The sequence below is a fragment of the Neoarius graeffei genome, chromosome 13, assembly GCF_027579695.1.
Source record: "Neoarius graeffei isolate fNeoGra1 chromosome 13, fNeoGra1.pri, whole genome shotgun sequence".
NCBI lineage: Eukaryota > Metazoa > Chordata > Actinopteri > Siluriformes > Ariidae > Neoarius > Neoarius graeffei.
The window spans coordinates 33123249-33139611 of record NC_083581.1 but is presented as its reverse complement, the minus strand read 5'-3'; the positions used below and the strand labels follow the sequence as shown (position 1 = coordinate 33139611).

The 16363-nt window shown below is 39.3% G+C and overlaps 1 protein-coding gene across 1 annotated transcript in view; it reads right to left on the bottom strand.

The window, feature by feature from the left end:
- pip4k2ca (phosphatidylinositol-5-phosphate 4-kinase, type II, gamma a) overlaps positions 1-16363 on the bottom strand; it is a 49646-nt gene that overhangs the window by 12545 nt on the left and 20738 nt on the right. The window contains exons 3-4 of the mRNA XM_060937581.1: positions 9932-10028; positions 3620-3766 (exon numbers count right to left, since the gene is read on the bottom strand). Of these exons, the coding sequence (XP_060793564.1) occupies positions 3620-3766; positions 9932-10028 (244 nt within the window). The remainder of the gene's footprint in view (positions 1-3619; positions 3767-9931; positions 10029-16363) is intronic.

Here is a 16363-nt window from a genome sequence, read left to right as displayed (position 1 = left end):
CATTTGTACTGCTTCTATTTTCTTTCTACAGCTTCTGGCAGTGTGTAAAAAGAGAGCTTCCATTTCTTGGGAAATCTATCAGCTAATCGCACAACACATTTCAGATCTGGGGTTTGTTTTCGTAGCATTAGAGCTGTGCTACTTCCGCCTAGGGTGAAGTCACGTGCATTCCTGCTGAATGACGCAATTACTGCTAGGAAAAACTAAGATCCTGCAGACTGATGATAACGATGATTCATTTTTTATTTTATCGATTTGAACGGTTATAAATTTGTATTGCGATTTATCATATGTCTAGTCGTTCATGTTACAGCCAGAAGTACTGTCCAGACCCTCCAGGATTTCGCGATGTTGCGATTTGCAACTTCAACGCAAATTCAACCAATCCCCGCGAATTCAGGGCGGTGTTGCAATTATATCCAATCACTGCAACTTTCCTGCAAATTTGACCAATCGTTGGCGTCGTCTTGAGGTGACGTTGACAAACTACCTTCCGCCTTACTTCCAGTGTTGCCAGATTGGGCGGGTTCCCGCCCAATTGGGCGGTTTTTGAACATATTTTGGGCTGGAAAACGTCAGCAGTATCTGGCAACACTGCTTACTTCCGCGTTTCTGTTCAAGAGAAGCAGCATGTGCGAGTCAGTGTTTATGTAGGCTTAAATTCTGTTACTGAAAGTGTGTTATGTTTACAGTGAAGGACTGTGTGCACTTTACATTATTTTTTTACTTAATACAAGAAATTAATCGCTGCCAACATTTTTGCCAAAATGGTATTTTATTTTCCATTGTTTAGGCAGCTTCAGCATCATACTGTGAGATTCTGTTCAAATTGTTTTTTTTCCTTCTATGAAGCCTGAGCCATTTATTTTATTAGTTTATAATTATTGTTTAATTTAGTCTTCAGGAGAGACTGCCTGCACACAGTACTAGTATTAATAGTTTTTTTTTCTTACATGAAAGCTGAGGCATTTATATTATAAGGTAACTTCATGTTGTGCTGTGAGGTTCTATGCACTTTAACTTTTGAACTAGGGCTGTGCGATATGGGAAAAAATGAATATCCCGATACATTTTCTCCATTTCACGATATACATCTCGATATATTTAAATCTCCTCTAAAGGACCCCATGAAATCTAACTTTTACTCTTTACTGTTTTCACTACAATCCCTGCAGATTAAATAACATTCTTGGTTAACTTTACAGGTGGTTTTCAACAACACATTTTAAATTTTCATGTTCGTGATTAATCACAATTGAGTTGAAATAAGACTATTTTTATTCAACAAAGATGTGGCACAAACTGCAAAAACAATCTTGAAAATTGCAACAAAGGGGCAACACAATACAGAGCTGCTCAGAGCTCAAATCAATAAAGTGCAAACTCAACACAGAGAGACATTTAGCCTAAATAAGAAAAGCGCTCATTCATTAAATTATTTTTAAAAATAGATCTCCAAGCTATTAACCTGACTACTGAGAACCACTGGAACATTCACAACAGAGAGAGAGATTGAGGGGGAGAAGAAAGAGATCTGCAAAACATCATTTTTCTCTTTGCACACTTTTGAACTGAATGTTTTCTGGCTCTGCCTCTCAGATGTGTATAATTCCGGTATTGCCTTCTCTGTAAAATGTCTGTGACCAGGCAACTCATATTTGGGATCGAGTGTGTTTAGTAAGTTTTGGAAGCCTGGTTTTTCCACTATACTAACTGGGATCATGTCTTTGGCAATGAAGTTAGTGATTGCATCCGTTATAGCTCTCCATCTCTGACTCATTTTCTCATAGGGGGTGGCTTTGGAGAACGAGGCCGCTATGGTCATTTGTTTAGCTCGTGGGCAAGTAGTTCAGAGTTTAAGAGACTCTTCATACTGTACCGGGTGAGTTTCAGGTGATGGAACATATTTGTAGTGCTGCTGCCTTTCGGGATGACAGTTTTGGGTTTTTTTTGCACACTTTACAAACTGGCATTTGCTGTTCCACGTCCTCCTCGCGATATCCAAAAAATGCCACTTGACTGACCCCTTACTCGTTCTTTTAGGAAGTAATTTGTCGCTGAAATTGCCAGAGCTTACACGGTAGCCTATGCAACACCAGCAATTGCACGAATTGAGTCAGCGCTGTAAACCGGAACCAGGAAATCTTCCCGCCGGCAGTGTTGCCAGATACTGCTAACGTTTTCCAGCTCAAAATATGTTCAAAACCCGCCAAAATGCATTTAAAACCGCCCAATCTGGCAACACAACCGAAACTAGAAAATCTTCCCGCAAGTTCCTTTCAGCACCGAGATGTCGCCCGGGATTGGTTGGCGAGTGCGTGACATTATTGTTTTCTTTACTTTTAGGCAGCCTCTCACGTTACTGCCTGAGGGACAGGGAGAAAACCACCGGGAAATGTTTTACACAAACACGAAACGAACGCAAGTCGGAAGATGACCATAAAATACTCGATAGTTACGATATAATAATGTATCGCACACACAATTTTCGCGATATATCGAGTATATTCGATATATTGCACAGCCCTATTTTGAACCAACAGGTGCATTTGGATATTAAAGCCTATTTTTCTGCATTTTTGTAGTCCTGGTAATCTTTTATATTGGTAAAGTTGTTTTTTAATCAATAGTTTTTCAGTAATAACTTAATATTTAACAAATCACTCAATTTTAAATCACAAAAAAAGAAAATCGCAACAAATTTCTCGCAACTTTCACTTCCTCCCGCAATGTAATCGCAACAAAAACCTAAACACCGCAACTTTCATTGCAATTTTTTGGAAAACCCCCCTGCAACATCAGACATTTTAGCCTGCAACAATCACATAAAAGGCCCGCGAAACCCTGGGGGGACTGACTGTCCAGGCCGTGCTGTTACATGAAAATAACGCACACCTTCTGACCAGATTCAGAGTCGAGCACTAAAGCGTGCTGTGATATCATTGAAAATAACGTGACCTCAAGAACACAATACGATGTTCCTTGTAGGTTCCCAATATCAAACAGCTTCATTTCTGCACCATCACAGAAGAGATGACGAGACGGAAGAGTCAGGAGTACGGAACTAAAATAAGAACTTTGCCTATAGCCAGGAAGTGATAATGGAAATGTACAGACCGAAAGATTATGAAGGTAACACATGCACCATACTCTGTTGCCCCATCTTCCCTTACTGGAGGCCAGAAAGGCGATAAAAATCGACAGTGTGAAATCAGATGAATGATTTTCAGGACATGAGCACTTGAGCTGGCTCACTGTCATCCTGTTAGCTTTTTAAGAACACGATTCACAGTACACACGATACATCTGTCAAGTCTCAATCTTAATAACTGACAGCAGACTGCAGCCATGTGTGGGAAACTTTCAGTAAGTAATGTTTTCCCAGGAAGTTGAGGAAGAATGCTTTTTAAAGTTAACCTTTGGATTAACTGATAATTTTGTGTTGCAAATTAACATCGCTCCTATGCAGAAGAAAACCTTTCAACTTCCTCACAAATCTATTAATACTCCAGACAAAAGCAGCCATTTTCATTTCCTCTTTCAGGTTCAGAACCATATGAGAAATTTAAACTCGCTTTATTAAGTACAGGTTTCGCAGCAAGAGACGCAGCAAGAGTACCTGGTGATATTCGGAGAGGATGCTGTGCATGTCGGCCACGTCCTCGCTGGAGATCTGCTTCACGACCAGAGTGCGGTCGTACGAGATGAAGAGGAGACCCTCGCCCTGCCCCTCGCCCTTTACTGGGGGACTGCGGGTCAGAGATGCCTGAAAGATCACACACACACACAAAACAAATCAATTCAGCTCCACAGAGATTAAATTTAAAAGGTAGACTGCCCTTCAGATTTTCCAAGTGTACGTCATAAAAAGAATTCCCCCCGACACCCAATTATTTTTGTTTAGTGAACTGAAATCTACTGAATTCGAATCACAGACTTCCAATTTTATTATTATTTTTTAAAAATAGAACAATTAATGAATTTAGAGCCATGTGGCCCTGAATTCTCCGCCATTTTTTCCTGCTTCACCATGACCCAATTCAAGATACTACGTCATGCATCACGTGGTGGGCTTTCCCCGTTCACACAAGGCATTGTGGGACATAAATTGGAAACAGGAGAGAAAAATGGAAGACGTGAGTGTGCAAATGAAACATGAAAGACCGACTACAGTAACGGAAAGCGAGAAGAAAAGACGTTATGTTGTGAAGGAAAGTAAACGCAGGACCAAACTAATAAATATCAGCAGTCAGCACGCTGTGGATGCCAGCTGCTGTAAAACCCAAAAGAAGAAGAAACAGGTAAACCTGAAAAAAAACCAAAAAAAAAAACAAACCACACAACACAAGGGTACTGGATAAATCACCAGTTCCTCCCTTTTTTACTGAACAGAAACCCCATAGCCCCACCCACTCGGTTTGTTTAGGCTCATGAGTCTGCAGCTTGTGAATTAATCGGTCAAAATTCACCCAAATAAACCAGGAACAAAGGGAAAGTAACCGCTAACAAGAGCAAAAATACGTCTTTCACGTCCCACGCCCTTTCCCTTTCGGTGAATTGCCCTTTACCGCATTTGCTTTGACTGCTGGGTAATTCCACCCCAAATCACCAGATTTAGAAAAATGTTCGCCACTGACCATTCAGATTTGCTTCATACTTTCTGGAAATATCGTCAATGTGCCCAATAAATAGTGTACAAAATTTTAGCCTTGTACCTTCATTAGTTTCTGAGATATAGGGGCTTAAAAAGAGGGGCATGGCCCCAATTTCACTATTGAAATTGGGGCCACTATTGAAATTCTGTGCTACAGAAAACGGACCTAACTTCCATAAGTCGTTACTTTTAAACTATTCATGCAAGAGACATGACATTTTCCAGGATTGTTCTTCAATGCCAGACGCCTTTAAATACTAAAATAGAAAGTTCACAGTTCCATATTTGCTTGCTGAAAATCATAAAAAAAGTGCTTTGGAGCAACTTTGACACCCCATATTTCCATATAAAAGCACACCAGATCTTTCAAATTTTCTTATTTATTACTCATGTTATAGTACTCTTTAGGCAACTAGGTATGTGTTCAAAAGAAATAAAACTTTCTGATTTATTAGGCTTTAAAAAAACACCACATTTTGCGCCTATAATTCAAATGCATATTACAAAATGTATGACAAGGTCTACCATAAAAAGAATTATACCACTGGAAAGAGCTTGTTTTGATTAGCAAATGCACAAAATATGAAGTTGGTACCCTAAACCAAACTATAAATATTAAGGTATCAAGTACGGCATGTTTTACGATAGACGGAAATGCTGTTTTAAAGGAACAGTCCACCGTACTTCCATAATGAAATATGCTCTTATCTGAATTGAGACGAGCTGCTCCGTACCTGTCCGAGCTTTGTGCGACCTCCCAGTCAGTCAGACGCGCTGTCACTCCTGTTAGCAATGTAGCTAGGCTCAGTATGGCCAATGGTATTTTTTGGGGCTGTAGTTAGATGTGACCAAACTCTTCTGCGTTTTTCCTGTTTACATAGGTTTATATGCCCAGTGACATGAAACAAGTTCAGTTACACAAATTGAAACGTAGCGATTTTCTATGCTATGGAAAGTGCGCACTATAATGACAGGCGTACTAACACCTTCTGCGCGCTTCGGCAGCGCATTGATATCTGAGCTCCGTATCAATGCGCTGCCAAAGCGCGCAGAAGGTGTTAGTACGCCTGTCATTATAGTGCGGACTTTCCATAGCATAGAAAATCGCTACGTTTCAATTTGTGTAACTGAACTTGTTTCATGTCACTGGGCATATAAACCTATGTAAACAGGAAAAACGCGGAAGAGTTTGGTCACATCTAACTACAGCCCCCAAAAATACCGTTGGCCATACTGACCCTAGCTACATTGCTAACAGGAGTGACAACGCGTCGGACTGCGTCTGACTAACTGGGAGGTCGCGCAAAGCTCGGACAGGTACGGAGCAGCTTGTCTCAATTCAGGTAAGAGCATATTTCATTATGGAAATACGGTGGACTGTTCCTTTAAAAATACTTTATTTGAAGAGCTTAAACAGTGTACTGATTTGCTTTGCCACATCAGATGGAAGTTTATACTGCCTGCCAGTTGATGTAAGTGGGGCATCAATGATCTTCATGACATGCACCAGAGGGACCCAACAGTTACCCTCTCTCCTGGGCCAGCTGTAAGTCTGAGAAGGACCATGAGGATGCGTAAAAGTTACTTGTACATCTTGTTCCTCCTCTGATAATGCACGAATGTTGCTTATCCATCACTGTCTGTCATATAAACATACAACATATTTACCAGGAATTGTATCTGCCAGAGAGACTGCTGATTTAACAGGGGTTTTATGCATTACTTGTGGCCGATTCCCACTCATATCCACAATGAAGCTAGGACCACCTGACACGCTGCTGACCTGCAGCTGGTTGGACATGACTGGAACGAATGAGTGGCTGTCTCCTGTTCCAGGAATAGTAGCTGACCTTGAAAATCTTGTCTCCAATGCTTTTCCACTCTCCATAACTTCCCCTGTACTAACCCAAATGAAATGGATGTTCTTGATGTGTTTTTCCACCCACAAAAACAGATCAGATGGGGTTAGTATGTGATCACTCGTGACTGCCTGTAAGCTAGCTCGAGCTGCTGACCGCTTTACAGTGCCTCCAATACCATCACAGGGTGATTTACCATGAGAAGTGGCAAAGAAATGCCAATCTGCCAAAAGTCCAAAACCGTCTTTATTAGATTTGAGAAATTTTTATAGTTTTTGTATTGGGCTGCTGATCAGTCACTGAAGTAAATGACCCTTTTCAGCTGGGGATGTAAATGGCATACAGATGGTAAAACCTTTAAGAATGCATGCACAGCCACTGTATCATGCTTAAGGCAGGTCACTTATTATGCAGATAGAGATGCATTTCGTTACTTTTGTACCATCTTCATTCTTTGCTCTAATGTACATTGCAAATGGATGAAGAGTGCATTGGCTGTTGTCCCAGTGGTATCCCTGGGCAGAATCCTGTACACGGAATGAATAGTTTTCGGCAAAATCCAAAAGCATAATACATTCATCCGCTGACAGATTTTTCTTCAAATTTCCACTCTGGTGTTTGGCAATGAAATGATGTTTTGCTAGTTTGTCTGCTAGTAGATTACATGCCTTAAAACAGCATTTCCGTCTATCGTAAAACATGCCGTACTTGATACCTTAATATTTATAGTTTGGTTTAGGGTACCAACTTCATATTTTGTGCATTTGCTAATCAAAACAAGCTCTTTCCAGTGGTATAATTGTTTTTATGGTAGACCTTGTCATACATTTGTAATATGCATTTGAATTATAGGTGCAAAATGTTTTTTTTTTAAAAGCCTAATAAATCAAAGTTTTATTTCTTTTGAACACATACGGTACCTAGTTGCCTAAAGAGTACTATAACATGAGTAATAAATAAGAACATTTGAAAGATCTGGTGTTCTTTAATGTGGAGATATGGGGTGTCAAAGTTGCTCCAAAGCACATTTTTTTATGATTTTCAGCAAGCCATAACTTGGCAAATATTGAACTGTAAACTTCCTATTTTGGTATTTAAAGGCATCTGGCACTGAAGAACAATCCTTGAAAAGTTCATGTATCTTGCATGAATAGGTTAAAAGTAATGACTTACGGAAGTTAGGTCCGTTTTCTGTAGCATGCGTTTCAACAGTGAAATTGGGGCCACGCCCCCTTTAAGCCCCTATATCTCAGAAACTAATGAAGATACAAGCCTAAAATTTTGTACACTATTTATTGGGCACACTGACAATATTTCCAGAAAGTATGAAGCAAATCTGAGATGGTCAGTGGCGAGGCCTCTGGTGATTTCACATGGATTGACCCTGCTGCTTTATCTGAAAAAGCAGAAAAAGCTATAGTTTTCAGTTGTCCATCATCGTGGCAACGAAAATCCCGAAACGTTATCGCTGCCGAATTAAACATTGCTAAACTAGTTGCACTTTGTATGGACACTTCTCCCCCCACAGTTCATAGTCCATTACTCTAAAATACCTCCGAGTGTCTTTTTGTAACATTTATATCACTGGAACATTTTCTCTCCTTTACCTTCTGGCTGTATCTATGAATATTAAAGAATATCCAAATTTTAAAAATCGTCCACGCCCTCCTGCCATCGCTGTCGGCTAGCTAAGTGCCAACAGACCAACTTGCACTTCTGACGAGAGCAGGAACGTCATTACGATACGTCATGCAATGATAAATCGCGCTACAAATTTATGACGAGTTGAACTGATGAAACAAAAAAATTAATCATGGTTCATTATAATTATCAGGCTGCATAACCTCAGCTTTTCCTCAGGGTATTTGCATTGGTTAGACAGCACAGGGCGCAGCAAGGTAAAATAGGGGAACGATTATTACTTCACCGTATGCGGAAGTAACACAGCTCTAATTCAGCAAAAACGCACAACCAAATCTAAAAATCGGAAAGAGCTGCTGTGTGACTGTACAAACGGACTTAACAAGAAATCAGAGCTCCCTTTTTACAGACTGCGGAAAGAAAGAAAAGAAGCAAATAGAGGTGGTACAAATGTTCATCATTAAGAAAATGGGAAAAAAACAAAAACACTTTTTAATGAAACAAAAGTGGTTATAAAGAAAATGAAACAAAGGTTTTTTTAATTTAACAAAAAGGAATATTTACGTTGATGAACAGGAAAATGTTGCATTTTTTGGTAATAAAATTTTCATTTAATTTAAAAAAATATTGTGAATTGAATTGATTTGTGAAATCTGAGCTCACAGGTAGTGTTGAACTGATTTGTGAAAAGGCCCATTTGTCATCAACTTTTTTCATTTCGAATAAAAGGAGTATTTTAGCGAACAGGCCATTACATTTCACTCCAACCTTTACAAACGTGGGTAAATAATTATTGCTGGTTAAGAAAATGAAACGAAAGGTTTTTTTTTAATTTAACAAAAATAATATTTAAGTTGATAAAAGAATAGGAAAATGTTGCTTTTTTTGGGTAATAAAATTTTTCATTTAATTAAAAAAAAAATTGTGAACTGAATTTGTGAATTGGGCGATTCCTAACATGCCCACACAAGAGGGATCTTACTCTCAGAGACTCGACTTATGTATTTGTTTAATGGTATTTATCAATAGGCAAATCTTTCACCGTGAAAACTAATGAAATTTTTGTTCCTCAAGCAGCTAGCTAGCTCAGAGGTAAACATCATCCTGTAATAAATTTGCACATCAAGACATGCCTGGTTATTTATGTGACATCACAAATCTGAGCTCACAGGTAGTGTTTGAACGTTGCGGCCTAATTTTGGTGGAAGTAAGAAACAATTTGTGACAAATTTGACCCAAATCAAAGTATATTATCAGAATCAGCAGAGCTCAAATTAACGCCGCAGTCCATTGTACTTGGAACTCGGAAACGTCCAACTCGATCTTCGCTTCCGTCCGTCACAATGGTCTAATCGTGTTAATAAAATCAGGCTGAAACCAAGAGAATCATGTTACAACTCCGCACCGCCATATTGTTCTGATGTCAGGTGTGTTTATGTTGAATGACCATTAACGTGGTACTTGTTTCTACGTGGTATAGAGGTCAGGGTTCTCCGAGTACAACGGATCGTTGTAGAAAAACCGTGCTCAGACTTGCAAAGGTAAGCAACAAACACGATTTAATTTCGAACAAGTTCCATATGCCGGGAGAGTGAACGTGCACACAGATTAGAGATGTTTGCTTTAGGAGAGCGCACCACTGCATTCTGCACAAGGAATCATTGTTTAACTTTTAGAAGGTTCTGACTCAGAGCTAACACAGTTCACCTGCTGCCTGAGCACATGTACACAACGGACTCAAAAAAAGCTAAAAGACTCATGCGGTGAACGCTCCTACCTGGTAGTCGAGATCCTCGATTCCAAATCGCTCTCGAAGGTTTCTGAACACTTGTGGGCAGTACTCTTTAAATTTGAAGTGCCCCGGGAGGTTCTCTCTAGAGAGAGGAAGAAAAAAAAAAAAACACTCTGGTCAAAAGAGATATCAGGAGATTTATGACTTATACCTGACTGCAGACCATAATGACTATTATTATACATACAGGCCACCTTTTCCATGGAATAAAAACATGTATTCTTTTCCCTTCTAGAGCAATTCCAGCGTTATGGACGTGACACTTGAACTCAAAATGGCAACAAATGACCCAGTGCATGTTTTATTGTCTCCCAGTATTTAAACAGGTGTTGCATATTTTAAGGCTGTACCATACTGGAGAAGTGATAGAACAAGAACAATTCCCATAGTACATCTAGGGCATGCCAGAAAATGCCAATAAAAGATGCGTTATGGATGTGACAGAAAAAGTATCACTTTTCTTGGGTGACTGTACATTTTTATCAAACTCTGTGAAATTGTAAACCTAATGTTGAAATGGAGATATCCATTTGATAGAGGGGTCCAAGGTGAATATTAAAAAATCTTTGTTTAAAATATTTTGTATTTCATGCAGAGTTTCGGAAGGAAAAGTCAGCGTTATGGATGTGACTAAATTCTGTTATGGATGTGACACGTCTGAAATAGACATGGCATATGTTTAGAAAATCAGCAATTTAACCACCGTAACCCTTTGAAAAACTCTCTAAATATCAGCTAAAACTATCAAAGTTCTTAAATAATATTTAGGATGGCTATTGTTTTGCTGTTTTGTGGATTTTAGCATACATTTCTGTGGCTTGTGGCAATAATATAGAATTGTACATGATCAAAGTTATTCGTGTCATTAGCTAAAGTAGTGAAGGCGAAGGGAACAATTCTTGTGACAAACTGGTTCAACTTATTCACATCTGTAAAATACAGGCCTAGGTGAGATCTCTGGGAGTGGTTTTGATGTATTACATGTTGCTTTATTTTTGCATGGTGAGGTTGACATTTACATGGAATTGCCCTCTAGCAGGTTTATTGATGCCATGCAATATTATCATCATATCGCTTATCCTCCATGTGTTACACCACTCTCCCCAATAGAGAATGAACGTGCAATATTGTTATAATATTGCACGTTGTCAACACAACGTCACACATCAGAGCTGATGCGAAGATCCAATGACAAAACTTTTCTGCTGCGCATACGCACAATCATTTCTTTGTCAGCCGGGAAAGACAGAAGACGGGGTTAATCCAGTGCTCCCTTTAAGCGCTAAATAAATAAACTGAAACCGAAGACGCGCTGAACATCCAAAAGGCTACCAAAACTTCATTATATATTCTTCATGCATATTTACAACAGAAAAACATACCAACGCACATTGAAAAACTGGAAAAGAGACACGTCGGAGAGGTAAAACTTCTGCGCTAGCGAGTGACTGACAGTTTGTACACAACGATTGCGGCGAGGTTTGCTTCATCAAAAGCGGAAGATTTAAAGAGAAAGACGTGCTGAACACCTGAAAGGCTACCAAACTTCACTGGATATTCTTCATGCATATTTACAAGAGAAAAACATATCAGCAGACACCGAAAAACTGGAAAAGAGAGCAATAGCGGAAATATTGTCAAAGTTCTACTTGGAGGTGAGGAAAAGTGACGGAGACTTTCACAAGAGGACTTCACTCGTGGACTTCACTCAGCAAAGCCCTTTTGTTTTGAACAACTGCAGTGTAACAATTAACTACGACCAAAAGTAACTGAACTTGAACTGTCTACCTGTATAGAGCTTGTATACAAGTTGGGTTGTTGTTCAGGCTTTTTGGACTTGTACCATTTTTATTGTTTGACGTTGTACAGTACATTGGATCGACAGAACACTGAATTACATTCGATCAGAATCAGCATTCAATATTGGTAAGTTACTGCCCTGTTTTTAACTTTCTGTAAAATCTATAATTGTTCCATCGAATGTATAATAATAATAATAATAATAATAAATCAGACTCTCCAGGATTTCGCAATGTTGCGATTTGCAACTTCAACGCAAATTCAACCAATCCCCGCGAATTCAGGGCGGTGTTGCAATTATATCCAATCACCGCAACTTTCCCGCAAATTTGACCAATTGTTGGCGTCATCTTGAGGTGACGTCGACAAACTACCTTCCGCCTTACTTCCGTGTATACGTTCAAGAGAAGCAGCATGTGCGTAGTGTTGCCAGATTGGGCGGTTTTAAGTGCATTTTGGCAGGTTTTGAACATATTTTGGGCTGGAAAACGTCAGCAGTATCTGGCAACACTGCATGTGCGAGTCAGTGTTTATGTAGGCTTAAATTCTGTTACTGAAAGTGTGTTATGTTTACAGTGAAAGACTGTGTGCACTTTATTTTTTTTTTACTTAATACAAGAAATTAATGGATGCCAACATTTTTGCCAAAATGGTATTTTATTTTCCATTGTTTAGCAGCTTCAGCATCATACTGTGAGATTCTGTTCAAATTGTTTTTTTTTCTTCTATGAAGCCTGAGACATTTATTTTATTAGTTTATAATTGTTTAATTTAGTCTTCAGGAGAGACTGCCTGCACACAGTACTAGTATTAATAGTTTTTTTTCTTACACGAAAGCTGAGGCATTTATATTATATTTTAAGGTAACTTCATGTTGTGCTGTGAGGTTCTCTGCACTTTAACTTTTGAACGAACAGGTGCATTTGGATAAGTAACGCCTATTTTTCTGCATTTTTGTAGTCCTAGTAATCTTTTATATTGGTAAGGTTGTTTATAGGACCATTTCTCAGTGTCTTTGTTTTTTTTAAATCAATAATTTTTCAGTAATAACTTAATATTTAACATAATCACTCAATTTTAAATCACAAAAAGAGAAAATCGTGACAGTTTCTCACAACTTTCACTTCCTCCCGCAATGTAATCGCAACAAAAACCTAAAAAACACCGCAACTTTCATCGCAATTTTTTGGAAAACCCCCCGCAACAGACATTTTAACCCACAACAATCACAAAAAAGGCCCACAGGAATCCTGGGGGGACTGAATAATAATAATAATAATAATAATAATAGCTGCTTTTCTCATGGTATATCAGATATATTCCATTCAGCTACTCGTCTTCGACTCGTTCAATATCATGTGAGCTGAATGGAATACATCTGATATACCACTCAAAGCCAGCCAATATTATTTAAATATTCAAACCCAACCCCCCCCCCACCACACATTTTCATTTCAAGGTTTAAAAGAGCAACACCAAATGACCTACAGTGCCTCCAGAATTATTGGCACCCTTCATGCAAAACATTTAACACAAAAATCATTTTTGTCCAAGTAGTCCAACTTCTTTCTACAAAATACAGGTTTAAAAATTACTGGCACTTTTTTTTTTTTTTTTTAATCTGGCCTGGAGAGAATCACAGCACAAAGTCACTTCCTGTGATGTCGAACAAGGTTATTAGGGATCATGGTTCAGTCTTCTGTTCATATTTAGCTTATTATTTGATGTGTGTTGCTCAATTGTCCATCTATTTTGAGCTCTTTTACATACATGCATCATTGTATTTATACCTCAGGGAAACGGTACAGGGTTAAATGCAACAAGAGAGAGTTCCAGTGGATTGGGAGTTTATACAGTGCCATGAGAAAGTTTGGGCACCCTTGACAAATCCCAGTATTTTTCATTCATATATAATTGGGTGTTTGATTCTACAACTTAGTCTTGACATATGAAATAAATAAAAGACACAGACATATTTCAGCATTGAAGAGAAGTTTATTGGGCTAACAGAAAAAGTGCAATATGCAGCAAAACAAAAATAGGCCCGTGCATAAATTTGGGCACCCTAACAGAAACATTCCATCAATATTTAGTGGAGCCTCCTTTTGCAAAAATTACAGCCTCTAGACGCTTTCTATAGCCACCAATGAGTGTATGGATCTTGGACGAAGGCATCTTGGCCCACTCCTCCTTGCAAAACATCTCTAATTCCTTGAGGTTTGAAGGTCTACGAGCATGGACAGCTTGCTTCAATTCATCCCACAGATTTTCAATGATATTCAAATCTGGGGACTGGGATGGCCATTCCAAGACATTGTACTTGTTCCTCTGCATGTATGCCCGAGTGGATTTTGAGCAATGTTTCGGGTCATTGTCTTGTTGAAACATCCATCCCCGGCGCAACTTCAACTTTGTTACAGACTCTAGCACATTATCCTCAAGAATCTGCTGGTATTGAGTGGAATCCATGCGACCGTCAACTTTAACAAGGTTCCCAGTACCAGTACTTGCCACACAGCCCCACAGCATGATGGAACCTCCACCAAATTTCACTGTGGGTAGCAGATGTTTCTCTTGGAATTCTGTGTTCTTTTTACGCCATGTGTATTGCCTCTTGTTGTGACCAAATAACTCGATTTTTGTTTCGTCAGTCCACAAGATCTTATTCCAAAAGGATACTGGCTTGTCCAAATGTGCTTTTGCATAGTTCAAGCGACTCAATTTGTGGCGACTGCGAAGAAAGGGCTTCTTCCTCATCACTCTCCCGTACAGTCTTTCCTCATGCAAATTGCGCTGTATTGTTGCCCTATGCACAGTGACCCCATCTGCAGCTAGATCCCTTTGCAAGTCTCTGGTGGTGGTCTGTGGGTTGTTTTTAACAATTCTCAGCATCCTTCGTCTTTGCCTCCCTGAAATTTTTCTTGGCCTACCACTTCTGGCCTTGACAAGGACTGTGCCTGTGGCTTTCCATTTTCTTACAATGTTCCTCACGGTAGACACTGACAGCTGAAATCTTTTGGAAAGTTTTTTGTAGCCTTCCCCTAGTCCATACTGCTCTATAATCTTCGTTTTGAGGTCATGAGAAAGTTGTTTTGAGGCCCCCATCTTGCAGCTCTTCAGAGGACAGTCAAAGAGAAAGAGAACTGGCATTTGGCCACCTTAAATAGCCTTTGTCATGATTGGATGCACCTGCCTATTAAGTTCAAGGCTTAATGAGCTCACTTAACCAACTTGATGTTTTCAATTACTCTGTGATGATTAGTTACAGGTTTTCAAAGCAACAAAATGTCAAGGGTTCCCATACTTTTGCACAGCCTATTTTTCACATTTGATTTAATTTCATACAAAGGAATACACCAATAATTAAAATCAGTGTCTGCAAAACAACCCAGCACTTGGCTCTGATGGGCAAAGGAAGGACATGCCACTAGGGTGTTTTTCTGTGGAGACAGAGTCAATTATTGTACAACCTCAGACGGGGTGCCCAAACTTTCTCATGGCACTGTATATACAGTGGTATGCAAAAGTTTGGGCAACCCTAGTCAAAATTGCTATTACTGTGAACAGTTAAGCAAGTTGAAGATGAAATGATCTCCAAAAGGTATGAAGTTAAAGATGACTCATTCCCTTTATATTTTAAGCAAAAACTATTTATTTTCATCTTTTACATTTTCAAAATGACAAAAAAGGAAAAGGACCCAAAACAAAGTTTGGGCACCCTGCATGGTTAATACCTAGTAACACCCCCTTTGGCAAGTATCACAGCTTGTAAACACTTTTTGTAGCCAGCTAATAATCTTTCAGTTCTTACCTGGGGGATTTTCACACATTCATCCTTGCAAAAGGCTTCCAGTTCTACAAGTTTCTTGGGCTGTCTTGCATGCACTGCTCTTTTGAGATCTATCCACAGATTTTCAATGATGTTTAGGTCAGGGGACTGTGAGGGCCAGGGCAAAACCTTCAGCTTGGGCCTCTTGAGGTATTCCATTGTAGATTTTGAGGTGTGTTTTGGATCATCGTCTTATTGTAGGACCCATCCTCTTTTTAACTTCAACTTTTTTTTTTTTACAGATGGTGTGATGTTTGCTTCCAGAATTTGCTGGTATTTATTCGAATCCATGCTTCCCTCGACCAATGAAATGTGCCCTGTGCCACTGGCTGCAACACAACCCCAAAGCATGATCGATCCACACCCATGCTTCAGAGTTGGAGAGGTGTTCTTTTCCTGGAATTTGGCCCCCTTTTTTCTCCAAACATACCTTTGCACATTGTGGCCAAAAAGTTCTATTTTGATTTCATCAGTCCACAGGACTTGTTTCCAAAATGCATCAGGCTTATTTAGATGTTCATTTGCAAACTTCAGACGCTGAATTTTGTGGCTAGGACGCAGGAAAGGTTTTCTTCTGATGACTCTTCCATGAAGGTCATATTTGTTCAGGTGTTGCTGCATAGTAGAACAGTGCACCACCACTCCAGGGTCTGCTAAAGCTTTCTGAAGGTCTTTTGCAGTCAAACAGGGGTTTTTATTTGCCTTTCTAGCAATCCAACGAGCAGTTCTTTCAGAAAGTTTTCTTCATCTTCCAGACCTCACCTTGATCTCCACTGTTTCTGTTAACT